The sequence below is a fragment of the Schistocerca americana genome, chromosome 3 (genome assembly GCF_021461395.2).
Source record: "Schistocerca americana isolate TAMUIC-IGC-003095 chromosome 3, iqSchAmer2.1, whole genome shotgun sequence".
Taxonomy (NCBI): Eukaryota; Metazoa; Arthropoda; class Insecta; order Orthoptera; family Acrididae; genus Schistocerca; species Schistocerca americana.
Window position 1 is genome coordinate 987123820 of NC_060121.1, and position 26456 is coordinate 987150275.

General features: G+C 46.6%; 1 protein-coding gene across 1 annotated transcript in view; it reads left to right on the plus strand.

Moving 5' to 3' along the window:
* Window positions 1-26456, plus strand: part of LOC124605434 (laccase-4) — a 205223-nt gene that overhangs the window by 117662 nt on the left and 61105 nt on the right. Inside the window, exon 2 of the mRNA XM_047137100.1 lies at window positions 15951-16260. Coding sequence (XP_046993056.1) covers window positions 15951-16260 — 310 coding nt within the window. The remainder of the gene's footprint in view (window positions 1-15950; window positions 16261-26456) is intronic.

Sequence of the window (26456 nt, forward strand, 5' to 3'; positions counted from 1 at the left end):
TGGAAGCCATGGAATTCGTCCGCCTCTACCAATCCATCGGGCACCGAATCTGTTGTTGAGAAGCGTACGAACACTTCGACTGAAATGTGCAGGAGCTCCATCGTGCATGAACCACATGCTGTGTCGTACTCGTAAAGGCACATGTTCTAGCAGCACAGGTAGAGTATCCCGTATGCTCCATTGAGCGTAGGTGGAAGAAACTAAAATGAGCTCTAACATGGAAATTAAGCGTTTCCGGACACATGTCCACATAACATCTTTTCTTTATTTGTGTGTGAGGAATGTTTCCTGAAAGTTTGGCCGTACCTTTTTGTAACACCCCGTATAGGCGTTACCGACCGCAACGCCCTATTCTGCCTGTTTACATGTCTCTGTATTTGAATTTGCATGCCTATATCAGTTGTCTGGCGTTTCTGTGTATGTATGGATGTATGAATTTGCTTCCCTAGACACCCGCTAAAATTGCTCTTAGTCTGTCACAACATTTTTGCTGCACCATGTTAAGAAATTGGCGTCGTGTTCTCAGTCTGAATGACCACGTAATTCGGTAGTAACCTGTACCGTGTAGATGCATTTGTACAAATGCAATACTTACAGGAGACAGATACGGGGGGGATCAGAGCGAGTGGAAAAAGCAACCTCGCCACAGCCTCGAGGTCAGCAGTGTCGTTTTCGCTGGGAGCAACGCGCGCGCCTTCCGCCCGCCTGTCGCAACACGGCGCGTGCCCCGGCTGTCTCCACTACGGTGAACCGGAGCGCCGGCGGCAGAGAAAAAGCCGTCCTTCCGCGAGGTGGCGCGGCCCGGCGCCGCCGCCGCCTTCTTTGTCCCGGCGCGCCGGCAGATTTTGAGCATTTCGCAAGGTTCCGGCCCAGGCCGACTTTCACCCCGCCCTGGGCACAGCGGAACGGGCCGGATGGCCGACCGGCGACCGCCGACAGCTCACACTGCCTGCGCACCGCCTGCCTGCTCGGCGCGCTGACCGCCGCCTTCCTCCGCAGGTCTGTCCGCTGTCCGTCCCTCGCCGAGTCTCGTTGCTGCCCCGTGGGAACTGTGCAACCGGCTTCGGCTGTTGCGCAAGTGCAACACGGCCGAACTACTTGGTGCGTTGCTTAGGCACAGCACCGAGCAGTGGGGCTTCAAATCCTCTCCCGGCCATCCACATCTACACTTTGCGTGATCTTCCTAAATATCTCGAGACAAATCCCAGCATGACGAATTTTGTCTCGCCCCACACTCGGAAACTAAATAAATGTTGATTACGGGGATCATCGTAAGTTAAACTGACATTTCCGGATGAGATTTTCACTCTGCAGCGGAGTGTGCGGTGATATGAAACTTCCTGGCAGATTAAAACTGTGTGCCGGACCGAGACTCGAACTCCGGACCTTTGCCTTAGTGCTCTACCATCTTTTTTCTTTCATTTTGTTCGATACAGTTTGTTGCGTTTGATCTGGGCAGACGTCACAAGATATCCCTTCCAGTTGATCGTTGGTTCCTTGACTCAGTTTTTTTTTTATTACAGAGAGCATGCAGCCCTCTGACCGAACACACTGAGCTACCGTTCCGGCACCATCTGAGCTACCCAAGCACGACTCACGCCCGGTACTCACAGCTTTACTTCTGCCAGTACCTCGTCTCCTACCTTCCAAATTTTACAGAAGCTCTCCTACGAACCTTGCAGAACCAGCACTCCTGGAAGAAAGGATACTGCGGAGACATGGCTTAGCTACAGCCTAGGGTATGTTTCCGGAATGAAATTTTCACTCTGCAGCGGAGTGTGCACTGATATAAAAATTCCTGGTTGAGTTGAAGCTGTCAGGACGGGTCGTGACTCGTGGTTGGGTAGCTCAGTTGGTAGAGCACTTGCCCGCGAATGGCAAAGGTCCGGAGTTCGAGTTTCGGACCGGGACACAGTTTTAATCTGGCAGGAACTTTCATATCAGCGCACACTCCGCTGCAGAGCGAAAATTTCATTCTGGAAAAATCTCCTAGGCTGTGGCTAAGCCATGTCTCCGCAGTATCCTTTCTTCCAGGAGTGCTAGTTCTGCAAGGTTCGCAGAAGAGCTTCTGTAAAGTTTGGAAGGTAGGAGACGAGGTACTGGCAGAAGTAAAGCTGTGAGTACCGGGCGTGAGTCGTGCTTCGGTAGCTCAGTTGGTAGAGCACTTGCCCGCGAAAGGTAAAGGTCCCGAGTTCGAGTTTCGGACCGGCACACAGTTTTAATCTGCCAGGAAGTTTCATATACTGACATTGTCTATTTCTTAAACAAAACACAGTTAATTTTTAAAGATTTACAACCTGTACTTACATACACACTCCGCAAGCCACCTTACGACGCATGGCTGAGGATACATTGTACCCCTACCACTCACTGTGTTTCCTGTTCCAGTCGCAAAGTGAGTGTAATAATAATTACTGTCTACAGACCTTTGAAGAAGTCGTAATTTATCTTCTCTCCGCGGTCCTTACACCTCCTCCTAATGTCACAACCGTCCCTTGCTACTCCTCCTACAGTCTTTATTTCGAGATCAGCAAAAATTCTACCCTCAGTACCCTAGCATCAAAATGTTCAAATGTGTGCGAAATCTTATGGGACTTAACTGCTAAGATCATCAGTCCCTAAGCTTACACACTACTTAACCTAAATTATCGTAAGGACAAACACACACACATGCCCGAGGGAGGACTCAAACCTCCGCCGGGACCAGCCGCCCTAGGATCAAACGCAGTCAAAAACAAACGTGTGAAACGGTATAACTTTATCCCTTTGGCTGAAAGAAAAGCGCACCTCCAAGCTCTAATAAGACCCGCTCTCCGCACTCAAGAGAGGAAATGAAATGTCCTAAAAAAAAAGAAAAAACTGCGAGGCATTACGCGAAATTTACGTCGGCGGCAGCAGAATCGTATTGCACTCACCCGCATATCCCGGTTCTTTAAATTCTCTTGTTACAGTTTCACAAAAAGAACGTCGCCTACGCTTGAGAGAGTCCCACTTGACTTCTCGAAGTATCTCGGCAATACTCGGGCGTCGACCGATCCACCGAGCGCTCTAGCGTAGTGATCAGCGCGCTGGCTTCGTTCAAACCCCCATCCGGGCATCCTGATTTAGGCTTTCCGTGATTTCCCTTAATCGCTTAACGCAAATGCCGGGAGCGTTCCTTTAAAAGGGCACGGCCGATTTCCGTCCCCATTCTCCCCAAATCCGAGCTTGTGCTCCGTCTCTAGTGACCTCGTTGTCGACGGAACGTTAAACACTAGTCTCCACCCACCCCTCCTGTTGACCCAACCTACAGGTAACTAACCCAGTCGCACGTCTCTGATTTGATTCGATGGCTTCCTTTAATCCGACCCCGTGACTTTCTCAATTACTCGAGCAGAACTCAACAATGGTGTTCCGTACGCTGTCTCCTGTACACAAAAGTTACATTTTCCTCTAAGTTTCCAATACACCGAAGTCGACCATTCACCTTTCTTACAACCGACTTACTTGGCCGTTCCATTTCACATCGCTTTGCAAAATTATTTCTACATTTTTAATCGACATGATTGCGTAAACAAGGGCCGCCACTAATACTGTATTCGTACATTAAAGAACTGTTTTTCCTGTTGCTCTAGAAGAACTTACATTTTGCTACATGTACAGCTAGCCATTCATCACACCAACTGCAAATTTTGTCTATGTCCTCTTGCATCCCCGTATAATCACTGAGCGATAACAGTTCCCCGCACACTTGAGCATCATTAGAAAACAGTCGCAACTTTCCCGTCAACCTAACTGTCCGATCGCTTGTATACAGACAACAAGATCGATCCTGTCACACTCTCCTGGAGCACTCCTGACGACACCCTTGTCTCTGGTGAACACTCGCAGTCGGGGATGATGTACTGGGGTCTATTACCAAAGAAGTCTTCGAATCCCTCACATATCTGAAACCTATTCGATGTCTTCAAAATGGCTCTGAGCACTGTGAGACTTAACTTCTGAGGTCATCAGTCCCCTAGAACTTAGAACTACATAAACCTAACTAACCTAAGGACATCACATACATCGATGCCCGAGGCAGGGTTCGAACTTGCGACCGTAGCGGACGCGCGGCTCCAGACTGTACCGCCTAGAACCGCTCGGCCACTCCGGCCGGCTCCGTGTCTTCGGACCTTCGCTAACACTCTGCAGTGGGACACAGTGTCAAATGCTTCCGGATATCTGGGAATATCGATTCTGCCAGTTGCCCGTGATCCGTTGTTCGCAGGATATCCTGTTTACATTAAGTCTTCCCGTGTACGCCACCCAAATTCGAACGTCTGTGGTACCGTGACACCAGCTTCTTTTCTCCTTCGTCAGAGAGTAGTACTGCCAGCTGCTTCAGCTGGTCGTAGACAATGTCTTCTGAGTTCATCGTCGGTAGTGAAGTGCTCAGTAGTCACCAAGACGTTCATCTTGAGGACTAGATGAAAGTCGGATGGTGCCGAGTCGGGACTTAAGTTTGAGTTTTTCCTTTGTTCGATTCGCAGTACGGGCTCATGCATCGTCATGAACGAGAATGATCCCTTCAGCAACCAACCCGCAGAGTTTGCTTTGGATTGACCTTAGGAGCCTGTGACAGTTATGTTTGTAACATATAACTTCTGTTCATCTGTAGAAATTGATGTATCTCATATCCGACGATGCGTTATCCCGACAATATAAATAAAGTCAGTCATTCACCAGTTGATGACGTTTTACTAAGTGACCTGTTAAGCTTTTCTGCAGTAATTCTCCACTTCTATAATATGGTTGCATGCTTCTTGTCGTATCTCTAGTTTCATGCGAGTGTCACTACGGACCTGTGCTGTCCCAGTATTCTCAACCATTACTCTCATGAAACCTCTTGTCAAAATTCCTCTGCCATCACAAAAAAACTGTTAACATAATTTTGCGATCTGACAGAGTCTGCTTAAATGATTTGGAATTTTTGGGAGTATAAGTGAGTATCCACAGCTTGGACTGTTACTTAGTTTCGGAGCTGACGTAACGCAAGCATGTCTCGTTCCCAGCCACGAAGCTGTTCGGAAATTCCTGCCATTTTCGTGGTAACGCTGAAGGAAAGTCAACGCCAGAACCGTTCTTTCAATTTCGTGAACATGGGCTATTTTGATTCTAAGCCTCTTGAAACTGAGAGAGTAAAATTGTTTTTCAATCTTTCTCCGATTTCTGCGTTTATTACAGGAAACAGTAGGAATAAAAACCGAAAATAGTCTATTTCAGAAACTGGTATTTTGAGCGGTTTTAACACTCAGGTTAAACAGACGTGAAAAAAAAACTGAATTAACCGAAAACCGGTTGTTTGAGCGGTAACCGCCGTCCCTAGAGCGACGTGCGCCGCAAAAATTTCTGACACCGTCGGGTGAAAACGTTTTCCCGGACCTAGGCGGCGAGCAGAGTGGATGCGGGCCAGTTAGTACCACGGCACGGGCGGGCGAATGCCGCCTCACGGGAGCACTCTCGAATTTCCCGTGGCCGGCTGCACGCTCCGCTGGCCAAATATCGCGCGGCGGCGAAAAAGCGGCACGCGGAAGCAGCGCCCGTGACGGGGGGCGGGGAGGGGTTGCGCCGCCGCCGCCGCCGCCGCCTGGTGCCGCGCGGCCGGGCTTTTTGCCCCGCCCACGTCGCAGGCCCCCTCCGCCAGGCACTCGCGTCTCCAGCGACCTTCAGCAGCTCGCGACGCCCAGCTGCGGCCCTTGTTCCTCTAGACCATTCTCTTCTCACAAATAAAAAAAAAAGAAACTGCTTGCCACATTCTCTCTCACCTCACCATTTCACGGTCTTCGCTTGTTTTAGGACATTCGACCTTAAAACCAGATCGCCAGCAGACAATGGGCACTTGTATCTCACATCCCGTTACTTGTTTCTGATACCTGCCCGCATACCTTGAATGAGAGGTACACATTAATTTTCCCTCTTCCCTAGCTCATATCGGTAATACATGCTCGTCCAAGTAGCGGGTTCGAACAGCAGTGGCAGTAGAGATGGTGCAGTGGTTGAGATGCACCACTGACATTTACACCTGTCTCCGGTTATTCAGGCTTAAGTTTCCTGCGTTTCCCTAAATCTCGTAATCTGTCACTGAGTTGATGACGCTGTTTGAGATAGAAAAACAGCCGCGCACCAACACGACTGGATAAATAGTTCCTTAGTGGAGAGAACATTCTTCATTCTTTATCTCTTATTTTTTCTTGCATCGACACAGTCCTCTGTCAAAATCATGACTGTTATCGTAGCCCAGCATTTCCTCTACTACGCTGCTTTAAGGTGGTGTCTCTAAACCTTATCTCACTTTTTCAAATTGCTAATGATCTCTTTTCTCTCGGTATTGTCTGTATTATCCACTTGAACTTCTCCCATAAATATATCGACCTTGACAAACACACCAATCCGTGCACCAACAGTTACCTTTTTCCCCAAATACTAAATACATCGTCCAAAATGAAATGGTTATATTTGAATTTATGTTGTCATTTGGTTGAATTGACAAACATGCTTAGAAGTTATGCGTTACACAGTCTCTGAAGAGCAGTTAAAGGAAGTGATAATATAAGATTAAAAGACAGTTTTTTTTATTTATACGTCACATTCCAAAAATGGTTCAAATAGCTCTGAGCACTATGGGACTTAACATCTGAGATCATCAGTCTCCTAGAACTTAGAAGTACTTAAACCTAACTAACCTAAGGACATCACACACATCCATGCCCGAGGCAGGATTCGAACCTGCGACCGTAGCGGTCGCGCGGTTCCTGACTGAAGCGCCTAGAACCGCTCGGCCACACCGGCCGACCGTCACATTCCATAGGACCAAATTGAGGAGCTAAGATCCAAGGTAATGGAATGTGCCAGTACATGAAATTACAACATAAAAGTAATAATAGATAAAAATAAAATGTTTATGCACCCAAAAAAAGGCAAATCGTAAGTTGAAGTAAATGCAAGCGACAATACGAACAAGAATCAGCTTAATTTTTCACGGAAATCCTCGACAGAATAGAAAGAGTGACCCACGAGGAAACTCTTCAGTTTCGATTTGAAAGCGCATCGATTCCTGCTGAGATTTTTGAATTCGAGTGGCAGTTTATCGAAAACACATGCAGTTGTATACTGCACACAATACTGCACTAGAGTTAAGGAAGTCCGATCCAAATGCATGTTTGATTTCTGCCGAGCATTAACCGAGTAAAAGCTGCTTATTCTTGGGAATAAGATGATATTGTTAACAAGAAACGACAGTAAGCAATATACATATATTGTCAAAATACCCGGACTCGTGAAGAAGGATCGCCAAGAGGTTCGTGAACTTACACGACTTGTTGCACGAGACGCCCGTTTCTGAGCCAAAAATATCCTTTCAGAATGGGAAGAGTTACCCCAAAATATAATACCATACAACATAAGCCAGTGGAAATAAGCAAAGTAGACCAATTTTCGTGTCGAACGTTCAATCACTTCAGATACCGTTCGAAAAGTAAAAATGGCGGCATTAAGTCTTCGAACAAAATCCTGAACGTGGGCTTTCCACGACACCTAGGAATTTGAACTGTTGAGTTTCGCCAATCATATGCCCATTCTGTGAAATTAAAACGTAAGGTTTGTTGAATTGTGCGTTACAAACTGTAAAAACTGAGTCTTACTGTGACTTAGGGTTAGTTTATTTTCTGCAAGCCATGAACTTAGGTCATGAACTGCACTATTTGAAACAGAGCCAAAGTTGCACACAACATCGATTACTAGCTAGTGTCATCAGCAAACAGAAATATTTTAGAGTTACCCGTAATACTAGAGGGCATATCATTTATATAAATAAGGAACAGGTGTGGTCCCAACACTGATCCCTGAGACACACCCCACTTGACCGTAACCCACTTATACCCCACATCACAGCCATTCTCAACATTATGAATAATGACCTGTTGAGGTGACCCAGTTGTGAGCTACTCCCCGTATTACGTAATGGTCCACTTTTCTCCTAAAAGCCACGCTCTGTTTAGCTCAAAGCGAATTGTATGAGAATGTAACCGAGGTGCCTAGAAACTACGGTGTGTACGCTACAAGAAAGGTGTTGCACATCGAGAGGAATGTTACTTCAAAATTGCGAGAGTCCACGTTTCAAAATGAGTCATTACTACTCCAACCTCTGTAAATACACTGCTGGCCATTAAAATTGCTACACCAAGAAGAAATGCAGATGATAGACGGGTATTCATTGGAGAAATATATTGTACTACAACTAACATGTGATTACATTTTCACGCAATTTGGGTGCATAGATCCTGAGAAATCAGTACCCAGAACAACCACCTCTGGCCGTAATAACGGCCCTGATACGCCTGGGCATTGAGTGAAACGGAGCTTAGATGGCATGTACAGGTACAGCAGCCCATACAGCTTCAACACGATACCACAGTTCATCAAGACCAGTGACTGGCGTATTGTGACGAGCCAGTTGCTCGGCCACCATTGAGCAAACGTTTTCAGTTGATGACAGATTTGGAGAATGTGCTGGCCAGGGCAGCACTCGAACATTTTCTGTATCCAGAAAGGCCCGTACAGGACCTGCAACGTGCGGTCGTGCATTATCCTGCTGAAATGTAGGGCTTCGCAGGGATCGAATGGAGGGTAGAGGCATCTGAAATGTAACGTCCACTGTTCAAGGTGCCGTCAATGCGCCGGGTGATATGCCAGTATGGCGATGACGAATACACGCTTCCAATGTGCGTTCACCGCGATGTCGCCAAACACGGATGCGACCAGCATGATGCTGTAAACAAAATCTGGATTCATCCGAAAAAATGACGTTTTGCCACTCGTGCACCCAGGTTCTGTCGTTGAGCACACCATCGCAGGCGCTCCTGTGTGTGATGCATCGTCAAGGGTAACCGCAGCCATGGTCTCCGAGCTGATAGTCCGTGCTGCTGCAAACGTCGTCGAACTGTTCGTGTAGATGGTTGTTGTCTTGCAAACGTGCCCATCTGTTGACTCAGGGATCGAGACGTGGCTGCACGATCCGTTACAGCCATGCGGATAAGATGCCTGTCATCTCGACTGTTAGTGATACGAGGCCGTTGGGATCGAGCACGGTGTTTCTTATTACCCTCCTGAACCCACCGATTCCATATTCTGCTAACAGTCATTGGATCTCGACCAACGCGAGCAGCAATGTCGCGATACGATAAACCGCAATCGCGATAGGCTGCAATCCGACCTTTATCAAAGTCGGAAACGTGATGGTACGCATTTCTCCTCCTTATACGCGGCATCACAACATTTCACCAGGCAACGCCGGTCAACTGCTGTTTGTGTATGAGAAATCCGGTTGGAAACTTTCCTCATGTCAGCACGTTGTAGATGTCGCCACCGGCGCCAAGCTTGTGTGAATGCTCTGAAAAGCTAATCATTTGCATATCACAGCATCTTCTTCCTGTCGGTTAAATTTCGCGTCTGTAGCACATCGTCGTGGTGTTGCGATTTTAATGGCCAGTAGTGTAGCTGCGAACGATCGGGCACCTCGGTACGACTAGGGTCGCGCCACGAGCTGTCCGCTACCAGAGGGGCGAGGAGCACGGTAAGAGAAAAGTGCCCTCTGCGCGTGCGCAACACGGCAACCAGATGGTAGCGGCAAACATCGTGCATCTCTACTGTTAGCGTGGTCAGTGAGTCGGTGCCGGCAGCTTCAGGTCCTGGCGCCAGCGCCAGGCGACACGCCAGCAAGTTGCAGCGCCTTATACAGCGGAACCCGTGCTGTCAGTGCCTAAGCGCCGAAGCAGAAACACTGGACAAGCAAGGCGCCGCGTGCGCCGGCTGCACGCAGAACCCTGCACTAGCGGTGTGGCTGCAGCGAGGGCTACGCATGTGGCGTTCTTAGGTAGCGCCGTAGACGAGTGCAGACCGGTTTGCGTGGAACTGCGCGCTCCGTTCGCACAGCTACAGTACTCGCCACCCCTGGCGCAGTCAGAGGGACGCCGGGTGGCAGAACGGGTGCAGTGCAGGCGGGCGAGGCACGCGACCGCCCGGCCGCTGGCCCACTTGCCGCCCCTCTTCCGTGCCTGCTCCCTTCTGTCAGCCGTAAATCACGCGGCGAAAGTCAGCCCGGACAACATCTCGCACCCAGCGTGTACACCTCCGGCACGCGAGCCGTCCCTTTCACGGGAGCCCCTGTGCAGCGATAATTACACCCGCGGACAGCCGGATCGTTGCACACGGCGCGGACAAAACTACTTTTACAAACTTCCAGTGACTCCAAACTATACTGCTTTACACAAGGAATTCCGCGTTCCGAAATTGCTAGTTTACTCTCGAAGAACTTGTCGCAAAAAAATGGTTCAAATGGCTCTGAGCACTATGGGACTTGACATCTGAGATCAGCAGTCCCCTAGAACTTAGAACTACTTAAACCTAACTAACCTAAGGACATCACACACATCCATGCCCGAGGCAGGATTCGAACCTGCGACCGTATCAGTCCCGCGGTTCCGGACTGCGCGCCTAGAACCACTAGACCACCGCGGCCGGCGAATTTGTCACAACGTGTACGAAATATCTGTCTCGTCTACGTCGTTGCACTCATCATTCTAAAGGCTAGTTTGATGCAGATATCTATGGTAATCAACTTCTGCAAGTCTGCGCGTACCCGCGTTTACTACTGCACCCAACACTCATACCAACCTCGCTTCGAACTCGTTTTACTAAGGTTTGAAGCTCCTCTTCACGTTTTTCCGTGTTTGCGATTTAAAAGTTGAGCTGTTTCCAAAATCAGCTTTATCCAAACACAATTTATTTTTGTATTTAGCCAGACATGTTTCGACACCTATGTGTCATCTTCTGTTGGTCATTTTTTTATTTCTGTAAAATGCAATATCAAATTTATAATAATTTATCTACTGTAGGCCTAAGAATTATAATACGTGCATTTTGCAGATGCAGCATGGCTAGTTTGCAGATGACATGCTGTCAAAAAAAACGACTAAAAAACAGATGAATAATAATGCAGTTCATTTACCGATGTAATCTTCAGGTGAACGTCTACATGGAACAAAGTAAAATCCACATATTATAATTCTTAGTCTTACAATAGATAAATTATCATAAATTTGATACTGCATTTCACAGAAATATAAAAATGACCCACAGAAGATGACACATAGGTGTCGAAACATGTCTGGCTAAATACGAAAATAAATTGTGTTTGCATAAGGCTGATTTTCAAAACAACCCAACTCTCTTCTAACCTTCACCATCCTTCCGTAACATTGCATTTGAAAAGCCTCTGTTCTCTTCTCGTTTAGAGTCATCGTTCACCATCAAATGGCTCTGAGCACTACGCGACTTAACATCTGAGGTCATCAGTCGCCTAGAACTTAGAACTACTTAAACCTAACTAACCTAAGGATATCACATACATCCATGCCCGAGGCAGGATTCGAACCTGCGACCGTAGCGGTCCCTCGGTTCCGTTCACCATCAATCAAATATCTACAGAAAAGATTTCCTGGCGCTTAAATTTATATTCACTATTAGCAAACTCCTCTTTTTCAGGAACGCTTTTTTTGCTATCTTCTTTACTTCTACTAGTCGGTTTTAAAGTTACTTCTATAGCTGGGCGTCTTACGGAGAAACTGCGTGTAACTGAATTCCTCGATAACAATCAGACAACTGACTGTCTCCTGGCGTACACAATTTTCAAACAACTTACGGAAATTAAGCCAGGTGATATTTGTACTAACAGCGACCTGTCCGTTGCAGTTTGCCTTGAAAATGGCGGGGTGTGTTCCCGCCGAAATATCGGCGGTCGTTGTTAATATTACCTGGCTGAATCCCCGTAAGTTGCTTGAAAATCTGAGAACCGTCCGATTACTAAATTCCGATTACAGATTCAGATCTACAATCGGTGTAGTGACCCTACTTCTGAACATGAACTTATTTATGCAAATCACTTTTTGGGGATATGATTATAGTAATGTAAAATGTATCTCTCTGTACATTAGATTCCACAAAAGAATGATTCACAAGAATACTCAGAATTGTTAAATAATTTAAATGTGCCCAATAACAAAAACGCGAGTGTTGAATTTACATGAAATTTCACTAACTGAAATCTAATATTCTGCCAAAAACGTTTCTTTAGAATGAAATTTAAAATTTTCCTGGTGAACTGAATGTTCGAAGATGTTTCGAGATTGCAGTCAGTCGTCGTAAACTTCACGATATTTCAACTGGACACCTGGCAGTCATCTCCAAGTGACTGGCAGGTGTCCAACTGAAAGATCGTGGATTGAAATTTACCGCGACCGGCTGCAATAGCGAAATCTCTTCCAACGTTCCGTTCCTTCAGGCTCTACAATAAATTCTTATCCTGCAACGGATAACTTCTCTCTGCTCTCCCTGCACCGCAAATAATGATCTGAAATAAATAACTGCGTGCCAATTTGCCTTCTTATTCTTTTTACTTTCAAGCTGATGTTTCAGGAAATTAGTTCTTGATTCTCTTTCAAAATTATTAACTATTGTTCACGCAAAAGTCTTGACAATGCAAATTTTACCCAACATATTTCTTTGAACATTGAGGATATTCTTTATGAAATATCTATAAATGACAAAACGAAGTACTTTGAAATGCTTTTAATGACCCAAAAGTGAACTCCATCTAATACGAATAACCAGCATTCTCTCTCTCCGCATCGTCATGCTCGATAATGTCTGCTTCTACAAAATATTTCTATTACAAAAATTTGTTTTCTTGAATTCGTAATACATTACTATTTAACTAATCTAAATGATAATTAGAATACTGAACACGTAGTTGATAGTTCTCCCTGATTACAAACACGTAGATATTTCTGGGCACAATAAAATCTTTGCACAGCAGTAGCTACTGAACTCGTGCTTGCCGCTAACAAAATAAGTTACCTTTTTCTGAAGTGCTGTTTCTTTATCCTGTCAACTTAAAAATCATCCTTCATCCAAAAGTTACGCACACGGAATATCTCAAATAGCAATCTTTGTGTCGCACGTATGCTACCCAAGCTGATCATTCCGCCATGATACAACGATACCCTCTCTCCACGATTCCACAACTGCTACTGCGCAAGGCAGCGATTCGACTCGACTCGCTTGTTACCCACTAAGGCGCCCGCGCTTTTCTTAACAACGCAACCTCTGGAAATCAGCGACTGTGTATCGGTCACGTGTTGAGTATGCAAAGATATTTAAAGTGACGACTTTCCGAAAAAAGTGAAAATTTTCATTATATTTGCATTCAAAGAACACCAAATGTTAATATACCAAACTAACTGTGATTTACTAGCATTTCATTTGGTGTACAAATCTTTCAAATTATTTTGCTGCCCAAATATGAAAATTCGTCTACCATTTTCCGTGTCTCACTTTCTAGTCCAATTCCCTCCGCATAACCGCACTCAATTCGATTACACTCCATAACCCTTGTTTACTTTTATTAATGACCAGCTTATAAAATCTTTTCAGTATACTATCCATTCCGTTCAACTGATCGTTCAAGTCCTTTGTCTTATTTAACACAATTACGATGCCACTGTCAGACCCGAAAGCTTTTATGTACAGCCGGAATAACACGAGAGGTAGGTTACAAACTTGATAACTCAGAATTCTACATACAATCCAAAAAATTTAGTCAAATATTTTCAGCTACAGGAAAACAAAATCCCGTCATGTTACCAGTCCAACTTCTTCGGCAAAAGTCCTCTGTGGAAGAGGTTTGCCAGTCGGTGTGTTTATGCGGCCATTCGTATACACCGTGATCACCGAGACACGGTTCTTATTTTCGAGCGGAAGGGACATTCCTTGAAGGGAGTGTTACAGGTCGTACGGTTGCAAATGTCCGGCCGAGCCTGGTAGATCATGACCAGGATCTTAGCTTAGCTGCCTCCCACGTTAATGCTCCGTATTTTGTCCTGAGGATCTGGATATGCACTCAGCCCTTTTGATCGCTCAATTGGTTCTTCGCCACGTGCCTGCTAACAGCTGTAAGATCAATTGAAACTGGAGTAACTCCAAATATCTACGGCAGTATAGTTGCACATCAAGTCTTTATCAATCCGACCGCTCTCCATTCTGTGCCTCGTGACTGTCCTGGATGTCATCTGGTGGTTACGGTGTCACGGCCTGGCTTTGTATCATGAGACTCGATTCTAGGAATCTTGAACCGAACGGAATTGACATTTGAGAACATACAGCACTGGCAATTGGATTATCAAGTCCGCTCGTCGATGGCACTTGAGGCGACTTTTGCGCCGGACTACAGATGGTTAGCAGCCGCCTCTCGTTGCCACTTAATCCAATTTATGGAGCTGGTTTTTTCCTCCTCAAACGTCCGGCGGCTCTACAATTGCGTGCAAGACACCGCGTCAACGCTTTCTAGACAGCGTTCTGCTGGAACAGGTTTGCCGTTCCCTTTCTTGGACCTGTTGTCCAGCTTCCCAGCTGGTACGAACGCCCCTGTCGGTTTATTGCGCGGCTCAACATTCTTCACAAGAGGTGAAGGCCACGTCAAGGTTGTGTAAAAATTAGAGTTTCTGCTGTGTTTTGGATAAATCTGTAACAAAAGGCTGCGTTCTTTAACCAATAAGCCAATCATTACAAGTAAAAAGGTTATGAAGTCTAATATTGGTTTGGACAGTACTGTATTTGACTAAACATAGTTTTGTGGTGCCACAGATCCTTGCCTTTGTGTGAAAGAAGAACGCCTTTTGTTAACATTACGCTAAAAATACTTACGTTGACAATTCGAACCAAACTTAACGCTTACAAGCACAGTATTTTCGTAGTCAGAAGGCTTGACGAATACAACGACGCAATTGTTTATTTCATACTATTGAAATTCACAAATTTTTAGGAAAAATTTACATAAACGTCAATTTTACTATTTGTAAGCGCTCTACTAAGCCATTGGCGTAGTAAGGCCGGTCAATGAAGAGCAGGAAAGGTCGAATGTGGGAATTAATTTGTGCAGTCACAAATTTTTGTACAGTGGTCGGAAGGAGTGCCATGAAATCTCGACAGGTAGGGGCGAAGTGTTGGGTGCGTTTGAAGGTCACTTTTGTACATTTCTCTTGAATAACTCGAAAACTACGGCGTCTAGCGAAAACATATCGCAGTACAAAATTTAAGCATTTTAAATTTCCTACAAAAAGACCCTGTTCATTTTTTTCTGTAGGACTAGTAGTTTGCGGGCAACGAGCGAGAGAATATGTAAATCTCGCATATGCGTTTTGAACGCCAGATACAGTAGTGGATGGGGATGGATGTACATGGTTATGTAGACAATCTCGTCAGACCATGGACTCTGCATGTCAGGAGGGGACTGTTGAAGCTAGTGGAGGCTCTGAAATGGTATGGGGCGTGTGCAGTTGGAGTGACACGGGACCCCTGATACGTGTACATAGGACTCTGACAGGTGAGACGTACGTAAGCATCCCGTATGATCACCTGCATCCACTCATGTCCACTGTGTATTCCAACAGACTTGGGTGATTCCAGCAGGACAATGCGGCGCCCTACACGTCCAGAATGGCTACAGTGTGGTTCCAGAAAGACTATTCCGAGTTTAAACAATTCCGCTGGCCACCAAACTCGCCAGACACGAACATTATTGAGTCTATCTGGGCTGCCTTGCAACGTGCTCTTACAGATTTATGGACAGCCCTACAGGATGCATGGTATCAGTTGGCTCCAGCACTACTTCAGACATTAGTCGAGTGCACGCCACGTCGCGCTGGGGCACTTCCGTGTGCCCGCGGATGCCCTACACGATAATAGGCACGTGTACTGGTTCCTTTGGCTCTCCATTGTATCTCACACACTTCAGTAATTGTCACCCTGTACTATTAACCCCTGTTCTGAGTGCCCCTAGAGCGCGCTTACTGATGCCTGTGTGTGTGCCTCGGCAGAACCCCGCGCGGCGGTCGTGGTGGACCAGACGGCGGAGCCCTCCTGGCGGCTGCCCGACACCGTCTTCGAGACGGCGGGCACCAACTACTTCACGGCCAGCCACGGCCTGGTGCAGACGCACCCGGCGCGCGGGCCCGGGGCCGCCGCCGGCCTGCGCACCATCGACTTCGGCAGCCGCGCGCTCAGCGAGCTGCGGCGCAACCCGTCGCTGTCGGCCCCCGACGAGTGCGCGCGCGCCTGCCGCGAGGACGAGCCGCCGCGCATCTGCTACTACCACTTCACGCTGGAGCTCTACAACGTGCTGGGCGCGTGAGTAGCTCATTCCTCAAACTGGCGGGGGGGGGGGGGGGGGGCTATCGAGTACGGGGTCCCACAGGGTTCCGTCTTAGGTCCTTTACTGTTCTTGATATACACGGTGATTCAAAAAGAATACCACAACTTTAAAAATGTGTATTTAATGAAAGAAACATAATATAACCTTCTGTTATACATCATTACAAAGAGTATTTAAAAAGGTTTTTTTTCACTCAAAAACAAGTTCAGAGATGTTCAATATGGCCCCCTCCAGACACACGAGCAATATCAACCCGATACTCCAACTCGTTCCACACTCTCTGTAGCATATCAGGCGAAACAGTTTGGATAGCTGCTGTTATTTCTCGTTTCAAATCATCAATGGTGGCTGGGAGAGGTGGCCGAAACACCATATCCTTAACATACCCCCATAAGAAAAAATCGCAGGGGGTAAGATCAGGGCTTCTTGGAGGCCAGTGATGAAGTGCTCTGTCACGGGCTGCCTGGCGGCCGATCCATCGCCTCGGGTAGTTGACGTTCAGGTAGTTACGGACAGATAAGTGCCAATGTGGTGGCGCTCCATCCTGCTGAAATATGAATTGTTGTGCTTCTTGTTCGAGCTGAGGGAACAGCCAATTCTCTAACATCTGCAGATACTGTAGTCCAGTTACAGTAGCACCTTCGAAGAAAAAGGGACCAAAAACTTTATTGGCTGAAATGGCGCAGAAAACGTTCACCTTAGGCGAGTCACGTTCATACTGAGTTGTTTCCCGCGGATTCTCAGTGCTCCATATACAGACATTGTGACGGTTGACTTTCCCGTTAGTGTCGAAAGCTTTCTGTTGAGCGGTCGCCATCTTAGCATCAACTGACGCTGACGCCTAGTCAACAGCGCCTCAAGCGAACAAATGTACAACTAAATGAAACTTTATAGCTCCCTTAATTCGCCGACAGATAGTGCTTAGCTCTGCCTTTTGTCGTTGCAGAGTTTTAAATTCCTAAAGTTGTGGTATTCTTTTTGAATCACCCTGTGCATTAATGACTTACCATTGCACATTGATGAAGATGCAAAGTTAGTTGTTTTTGCTGATGATGCAAGTATAGTAATAACATCCAAAAACCGAGAACTCTGTGATGTAATTGTAAATGATGTTTCTCACAAAATTATTTAGTGGTTCTCAGCAAACAGACTTTCTTTAAATTTTCATAAAACACAGTACAGGGCTATTACAAATGATTGAAGCGATTTCATAAATTCACTGTAGCTCCATTCATTGACATATTGTCACGACACACTACAGATACGTAGAAAAACTCATAAAGTTTTGTTCGGCTGAAGCCGCACTTCAGGTTTCTGCCGCCAGAGCGCTCGAGAGCGCAGTCAGACAAATGGCGACAGGAGCCGAGAAAGCGTATGTCGTGCTTGAAATGCACTCACATCAGTCAGTCATAACAGTGCAACGACACTTCAGGACGAAGTTCAACAAAGATCCACCAACTGCTGACCCCATTCGGCGATGGTATGCGCAGTTGAAAGCTTCTGGATGCCTCTGTAAGGGGAAATCAACTGGTCGGCCTGCAGTGAGCGAAGAAACGGTTGAACGCGTGCGGGCAAGTTTCACGCGTAGCCCGCGGAAGTCGACGAATAAAGCAAGCAGGGAGCTAAACGTACCACACCCGACGGCTTGGAAAATCTTACGGGAAAGGCTAAAGCAGAAGCCTTACCGTTTACAATTGCTACAAGCCCTCACACCCGATGACAAAGTCAAACGCTTTGAATTTTCGGCGCGGTTCCAACAGCTCGTGGAAGAGGATGCGTTCAGTGCGAAACTTGATTTCAGTGATGAAGCAACATTTTTTCTTAATGGTGAAGTGAACAGACACAATGTGCGAATCTGGGCGGTAGAGAATCCTCACGCATTCGTGCAGCAAATTCGCGATTCACCAAAAGTTAACGTGTTTTGTGCAATCTCACGGTTTAAAGTTTACGGCCCCTTTTTCTTCTGCGAAAAAAACGTTACAGGACACGTGTATCTGGAAATGCTGGAAAATTGGCTCATGCCACAACTGGAGACCGACAGCGGCGACTTCATCTTTCAACAGGATGGTGCTCCACCGCACTTCCATCATGATGTTCGGCATTTCTTAAACAGGAGATTGGAAAACCGATGGATCGGTCGTGGTGGAGATCATGATCAGCAATTCATGTCATGGCCTCCACGCTCTCCCGACTTAACTCCATGCGATTTCTTTCTGTGGGGTTATGTGAAAGATTCAGTGTTTAAACCTCCTCTACCAAGAAACGTGCCAGAACTGCGAGCTCGCATCAACGATGCTTTCGAACTCATTGATGGGGACATGCTGCACCGAGTGTGGGAGGAACTTGATTATCGGCTTGATGTCTGCCGAATCACTAAAGGGGCACATATCGAACATTTATGAATGCTTTAAAAAACTTTTTGAGTTTTTGTATGTATGTGCAAAGCATTGTGAAAATATCTCAAATAATAAAGTTACTGTAGAGCTCTGAAATCGCTTCAATCATTTGTAATAACCCTGTATATACAGTTCCGTACAGTAAATGGCACAACTACAGTAATAAATATAGACTTTGAACAGAAGTCTGTAGCTAAGGTAGAATTTTCAAAATTTTTAAGCGTGTCCATTGATGAGAGGTTAAACTGGAAGCAACACATTGATGGTCTGCTGAAACGTCTGAGTTCAGCTACGTATGCTATTAGGGTTATTGCAAATCTTGGTGATAAGAATCTCAGTAAATTAGCTTACTATGCCTATTTTCATTCACATTCACGTATGGCATCATATTCTGGGGTAATTCATCGTTGGGTAGAAAAGTATTCATTGCTCAAAAACGTGTAATCAGAATAATTGCTGGAGCCCACCCACGGTCGTCCTGCAGACATCTATTTAAGGATCTAGGGATCCTCACAGTAACCTCACAGTATATATATTCACTTATGAAATTTGAAACTTCCTGGCAGATTAAAACTGTGTGCCCAACCCAGTTCAAAAGTAACAGCAGTGTGCATAGCTATAACACCAGGAGAAAGGATGATCTTCACTATGCAGGGTTAAATCTGACTTTGGCACAGAAAGGGGTAAATTATGCTGCCACAAAAGTCTTTTGTCACCTACCAAACAGCATCAAAAGCCTAAAAGATAGCCAACTAACATTTAAAAATAAATTAAAAGAATTTCTAAATGACAACTCCTTCTACTCATTGGCTGAATCTTTTGATATAAATTAAGGGAAAACAAACAACAACTTAAACATTAGTGTCATGCAATATTTTGTGTAATGTAATATCTTGTACAGACATCTTTTATTAACCTGACACGTTCCACATCATTACGAAGTGTCGTATTCACGATCTATGGAACAAGTATCAATCTAATCTCCTCCTACACTAACAGCAAGTGCCACACACACCCGTGAGACCAGCCGCAGCACCAGGCAGTACGATTGTTGCCCTCAAAGTATTTCCCTCAGACAACTATACACTGCCGCAGTCGTTGTCCTCAGTAGTGGTAGCAGCGCTGAAAGGATTCACCTGGCACTGCGTTTAACATGTCGGTCACATTCTTTCGTATGTTCTCCAGACTACCAAAATGGCTCGCTTGCGCTCACATTGGCCAGACTGAACAGTGGTCCTTGCCAGATGGCTGCAGTGTTTTCACTGCAGAATTGGTAGCCACCTCTGGCGCTCTTGAGCGTATCCGCTCCTGCGCAGTCACTCCTTCGTCATCTGTAGTGACTCCTTAAGCAGCCTACACCCTCTCGACCAGTGCTTCCCTCGGTATCCTTTGGTAATGACTATCCAGGAGTCACTGTATGTGTCCTTCATTTGGACCCCAGGACATGTCGCGATCCCGGACAAAGAATTTGCTGACAGGCTGGCCAAAACGGCTACCGGTAAACCAAGTCTGGAGATCGGTCTGCCGGAGACTAATCTCCGATCGGTTTTCCGGATGTGGGATACTGGATGGTGCACTCTCAGCACACCAAATAAACTACGTGTTAAGAAGGAGACAACCAATCTGTGGCGGCCATCCACGGTCACCACTCGCAGGGGCTCCGTTGTCGTTCGTCGGCTCCGCATCGGCCGTACTTGGCTAACTCATGGTCACCTCCTCCATAGCGAGGACCCGCTGGGGTTCCCACATAACTGTCGTCCACACCTTGTTCGACTGCCCGATTTTAGCCGCTCTGCGGCGGACTTTTAGCCTTTCCGCCACACTGTCAACGCTATTGAGAGACAATGCCTCAACCCCTGACGTTAAAAAAAAATGTTGAAATGTGTGTGAAATCTTATAGGACTCAACTGCTAAGGTCATTAGTCCCTAAGCTTACACACTACTTAACCTAAATTATCCTAAGGACAAACACACACACATACACCCATGCCCGAGGGAGGGCTCGAACCTCCGCCGGGACCAGCCGCACAGTCCGTGACTGCAGCGCCCTAGACTGCTCGGCTAATACCGCGTGGCCCCTGATGTTCTTTTATGTTTGTACGTAATGGTTTTTTTATCACGAAATGTAAGGTAGGCGTCTGGCCTTCTCCTCTAGGCCTGCGCCTTCTCTCCATTATAACTCTTCCGCACTATCAGCCAGTCCAGCCCATCTGCTATATTACTTTAATAACTTGCACTACTTTTCTTTCTAGTATACGTTTACCCCCTTTTGTTAGCTTCTTTCGGTTTGTCTTTCAGTGTAGTTTGAAGTTAGTTTAACCCTTTTACTTTCCCTGACTCCTTTTGGAACTGTTTTTAACCCGAGGCCTGTTTGAATGTGGAAAAACGGGCTAATGACCTCGCAGTTTGGTCCCTTTTCTCGCCAAACTAGCCATCCAACCAAAATGGTGTCCTTTTAAGGCGAACTTCAACTTTGGAAAAAGAAAAATGTCACAAGGACTCAGAGCAGGTGGGCAGTGGGGCTGTGGAACAACAAGAATGCATGTTGAGGTCAAAAATTCCGTCACGTTGCCGAGTGAGACGGGGCATTGGTATGGTGCAGCAGTCGCTTGTCTGCAATGTCCGCTCTCACACGATTCACTCTTTGCCTGAGCGTTTCGAGGACATGTTTGTAAACCACTTGGTTGACAGTTTCTTCTGGCGGAACAAATTCTTTAAGCACGATACCCCCATTGTCAAACAAAGCAAATTAGCATTGTTTTGATTTGCTCATTCGATCTTTCTTCGTTCGAGGACAGGTCTCAGTGAGCCTCTCCTCGCTTTGCGGCTTTGTCTCAGGATCGTGGTCAAAAATCCAGGATTCACTACGTGTTGATCACACTACTGAACCAATCGTGGCCATTGACAGTCCTCTTTTCGAGAAATACTACTGAGAAGACTTAAGAGTACCGGCATTTGAAGCTGATTGCAGAACTACTCTACTCCCGTCAACATACACTGCGCGTAAGGACCACGAACATAAGATATGAAAAATTAGGGCTCATACGAAATCGTATAGACAATCGTTTCGCTCTCGCTCTATTTGCGAGTGGAAGACGAAAGAAAATCACTAGTAGTGGTACAGGGTACCCTCCGCCACGCACCATACGTTGGCTTGCGTAGTATCTACGGAGACGTAGATGTAGAAGATCAACGCACACGTTTCTTCGACTGTCCTTCTGCTCAGTTGTGAGATTTTTCGACACCATTTTCGCACAAAACTTCGGCCAAAATTTCGTGTACTGTGAAAGTGTTTAAGAGGTCGCCCATCATCCTTATTGTTAACCGTCCGTCTGATCTCACACGTTCGACGTTTTAGTCGGTTTTTAAAGTTGAACGTTTCCCAAAGCGAGGTTCATGTTCAACTGTTCTAGGCCTTCGATAAATTATCTGTGCCAGCGAATGACTTGTCCTCTTGATAAGGAGTAATCTCCACAGGTCTCTTTCAACTTTTCAGAGGCCACACTCGCGAACTCCCCAACTTTAACACAAAACTTAATTGCGTAACGTTGCTCTAAATTCTACTGTTCCATTTTCATAGCACACGCCAAAAAATTCAACTTGACTGACGGTGTCCTCAAAAATCACGTGATTGCTGTGCGGAGCTGAAACCCGGACTGAGCAGCTGGACGGGGTGGACACACCGGTGTACACAAGTAGAACAACACAGCGTTCCCAGATCGCTCGGAATGTTGTCAGTCTCATTACTTTTCTTGCACACCTCGTAGTCCGATTATCGTTACTTGTAAGTTGTAAGTAGACTCAGTCGCAGCAACCCAGAGTTCTCAGTGTCACACGCCAGCATTCTGTCACTACTGGAACAGAGTTCATAGGAGAAAAATACGTACGGAGTAATGCACTGCAGCTGTTCCCCTATTACTTTTCGCAACAGTGCGAGTTCTGATTGAAGCACGGTTTGTAGACTATATGACAGGGATCACGCGATGTGTGTGCACACTAGCAAGCTGCGGCGCTGACGTCACAGCCGACCCTTCTGCAGCTCTGGACTCGGTCTTCAGCGTTAGAGATTCCTTTCATCGTCCCTTACAAGGCATGTCTAAATGTTGGGCGGGTTTGCCTACTACTACTAACACAAAAAAACTATCGGCATGTTAACTTACTGCCGGCCGGTGTGACCGAGCAGTTCTAGGCGCTTCAGTCTGGAACGGCACGACCGATACGTCCGCAGGTTCGAATCCTGCCTCGGGCATGGATATGTGTGAGATGTCTTTAGCTCAGTTAGTTTTAAGTAGTTCTACGTTCTAGGGGACTGATGACCTCAGAAGTTAAGTCCCACAGTGCTCAGAGCCATTTGAACCATTTGTTAACTTACTACCTAGTACAAACAATCATTTGTAGGATCTCGTAATCCACTGGCAGAGCTAAGCACTAACACACATTACTTCATATTTTTCAAAATTATCTCCTTCAGTATTCCCAAGTCGTCTTTGCTCCTTCTCTATGGAGAAGAATCAGCAGATTCTGACTAATTATTTTTAGCGGTCCACTTTTCGTTCCCACTGATTACTGCCCGCCTCACCCCTGCTCGCTCTCCCTTTCTCACTTGGGTGTATTCCAACTACTTGCCGAACGTGGAAATCCCGCCCTCCACCATCCGCTTTATCTTGTGCCCTGTTTGGGTGTAGACACCACGAGAAACTTCAATCTGGATGATCAATTGGGGATTTGGATTCCGTTCCTAATTAATGCGAGCCCAGTGCCTTACCATGCGCCATCTTACTCCGCATTGAGCTCCTTCCGAACCTTCAGTGGGCTCGGAGTTCCTCGCCAGGGAACGAAGCGTTCAAGGTGTATATTAACAGGACAATTACACGTGTCAGTATTGCCTGGGACTGTGGGAAAGAGGGTTCAGCACAGAAAGTGTTACGGTATTGTTCAGCTTATTATGTGATCAAGAAGAATGGCCCTATGCTTTAACAAACATAGGTGCGCTGCGGAGAGACGCTACCAATTGACTCGTTCTTCACTGAGTGGTAGGAACGTTTTTGGGGGAAAGCACGGCAGCTTTTCCGTCAAGAATGCCTGGCTGCCGACTCACCACAACACGGCAGTGGTGAAACGTCTAGTGACGCTGTCTGAACGAGGACAGAGAGAGAGAGAGAGCTCTGATGGAGTACGACGGAATTAACCAACCGCCGAAACTATGAACGGCAGTAATATCTGAAAGCCACTCATCTCCACATTCATAGCTACGCCGCGTCTCCCCTTGCAACACAGACAGTCTGGACATACACCATTTGGTCATGTTTGGACTTTTATTACTGACTTCTCTGTTTATACAACGGTAGTCAATTCATTACAGAGCTACACTTTCAGATCCGATAGGAGCTGTTCGCTCGTTTCATTCTATTAAAAATACCGTCAGTTTTGAGGTAATTGGTAACATAGTACTAGCTTTGTTGGATAAGTGACATTACTAAATGGCAACACCAGCGTTTGGTACACTGTTCTAGTTAGTGTTGTTGGTCGACGGCAGATATCCGCAGGCATTCATACGCTTTTCAACACCAGCACACTAGTTAGTTTGTCGCGAGGGAAAGCGAACCTAACTATCTATTTATTCCAAGGCGTACTTCGATGGGTACGTACCGGCCGACTAAGCAGGAGAAAGACGGTAACCAAGTCGCTGGTAGCGACCTGATGCCACTCATCCATTACGACAGTGTTACATTAGGATCTCCGATGACTGAGCTGATTCCGGTTACTCCTGTTTACAGATCCGCCCTGCTAAACATTTCTCCCCTCCTAATTACGCCAATTAGGCCACTGCGTGTACAAGGTACGACAAGTCAAGTGTTTCGTGAAATTCAGCGTCGATCCTCTCAGCGAAGCCTACAGTTCCTCTAGTAGGAAAGCGAAAGGGTGATCAAAAGTGCCCGAGGTGCTTAAGAACCCATCCAGAGTTGATCCTATTCTTCATATTTCTACACTCACGCTCATAAATTAAGGATAATTGCAGAATGTGGTGCCACACAACGTGGTAACTACAAGGCACATAGGGAACACGCACGACACAGATCTGTAAGTCCACGGTATTGGTGATAAGTTGAGAAAACCGTCCCGAAACACATGTGCTGCAAAACGCCACTGTTCTCTGCGCATGTACCCCGACATCAATATGGGATATGGTCACCATGCACACATACACAGGCCACAAAACGGGTTGGCATACTCTGGATCAGGTGGTCGAGCAGAGCTGGGGTATAGCCTCCCATTCTTGCACCAGTGCCTGTCGGTGCTCCTGAAGTGTCGTAGGGGTTTGAAGACGTGCAGCGATACGTCGTCAGAGAGCATCCCAGACGTGCTCGATGGAGGTCTGGAGAACAGGCAGGCCACTCCATTCGCCTGATATCTTCTGTTTCAAGGTACTCCTCCACGATGTCAGCTCGGTGGGGCTGTGCGTTATCATCCATCAGGAGGAATGTGGGACCCACTGCACCCCTGAAAAGGGGGACATGCTGGTGCAAAATGACGTCCCGATACACCTGACCTGTTACAGTTCCTCTGTCAAAGACATGTAGGGTTGTACGTGCACCAATCATAATCCCACCCCACACCATCGACCACGACCGCCATACAGGTCCCTTTCAAGAACATTTAGGGGTTTCTATCTGGTTCCTGATTCACGCGAGATGAAAACCCAGAGACAATCACTGTTCAGACTATACCTGGACTCGTCTGTGAACATAACCTGGGACCACTGTTCCAATGACCATGTCCTGTGTTCTTGACACCAGGCTTTACGGGCTCTCCTGTGATCAGGGGTCAGTGGAATGCACCTTGCAGGTCTCCAGGGGCCGAATAAACCATGCCTGTTCAGTCGTCTGTAGACTGTGTGTCTGGAGACAACTGTTCCAGTGGCTGCGGTAAGGTCCCGAGCAAGGCTACCTGCAGTACTCCGTGGCCGTATACGGGCACTGATGGTCAGATATCGGTCTTCTTGTGGTGTTGTACACTATGGACGTCCCGTACTGTAGCGCCTGGACACGTTTCCTGTCTGCTGCAATCGTTGCCATACTCTTGAGATCACACTTTGCGGCACACGGAGGGCCCGTGCTACGACCTGCTGTGTTTGACCAGCCTCCAGTCGCCCTAGTGTTCTACCCCTCATAACGTAACCAATATGTGTTCTTTGAGCCATTTTTCAAAACACACTCACCATTAGCACGTCTGAAAACGCCTGCAACCTACTCGCTGCACCGTACTCTGACATGCACCAACACACCTCTGCGTATGTGGACTGCTGCCAACGCCACCGTGCGACGACCGCAGGTCAAATGCACCGCATGGTCATACCCCGAGGTGATTTAAACCTGCAAACCGCCCACCACAGCGTTATTTCACCATGTATCAGCATTATCCTTAATTTATGACCATGAGTGTATATCCGTTGTCTAAAAAATACTTGAACGTTTTTCGCATACATCTAATTGAATAGAACTCACGTGCTTCCAGCTAATTACACTACATATACTACTACGGTAATAAAGCACGGTGTGTAGGAATTCAGCTTGTAAAAAGCCATCACCTTCGTTAGCCTCCACTGTTAGTGAACCTGAATAAAAAGGCGTCGCTTGCTGTAGCCGCTGTATACAGCCCAGCCTTACACGGCCGCTCTGTTCTGGTTAGGCGGCGGCAGCAATTAACCGCCGGAATAACAAGTAGGCGTAACGAAAACACGTTCCTGACTGCGCATCTTGGTTATAAAACGTACT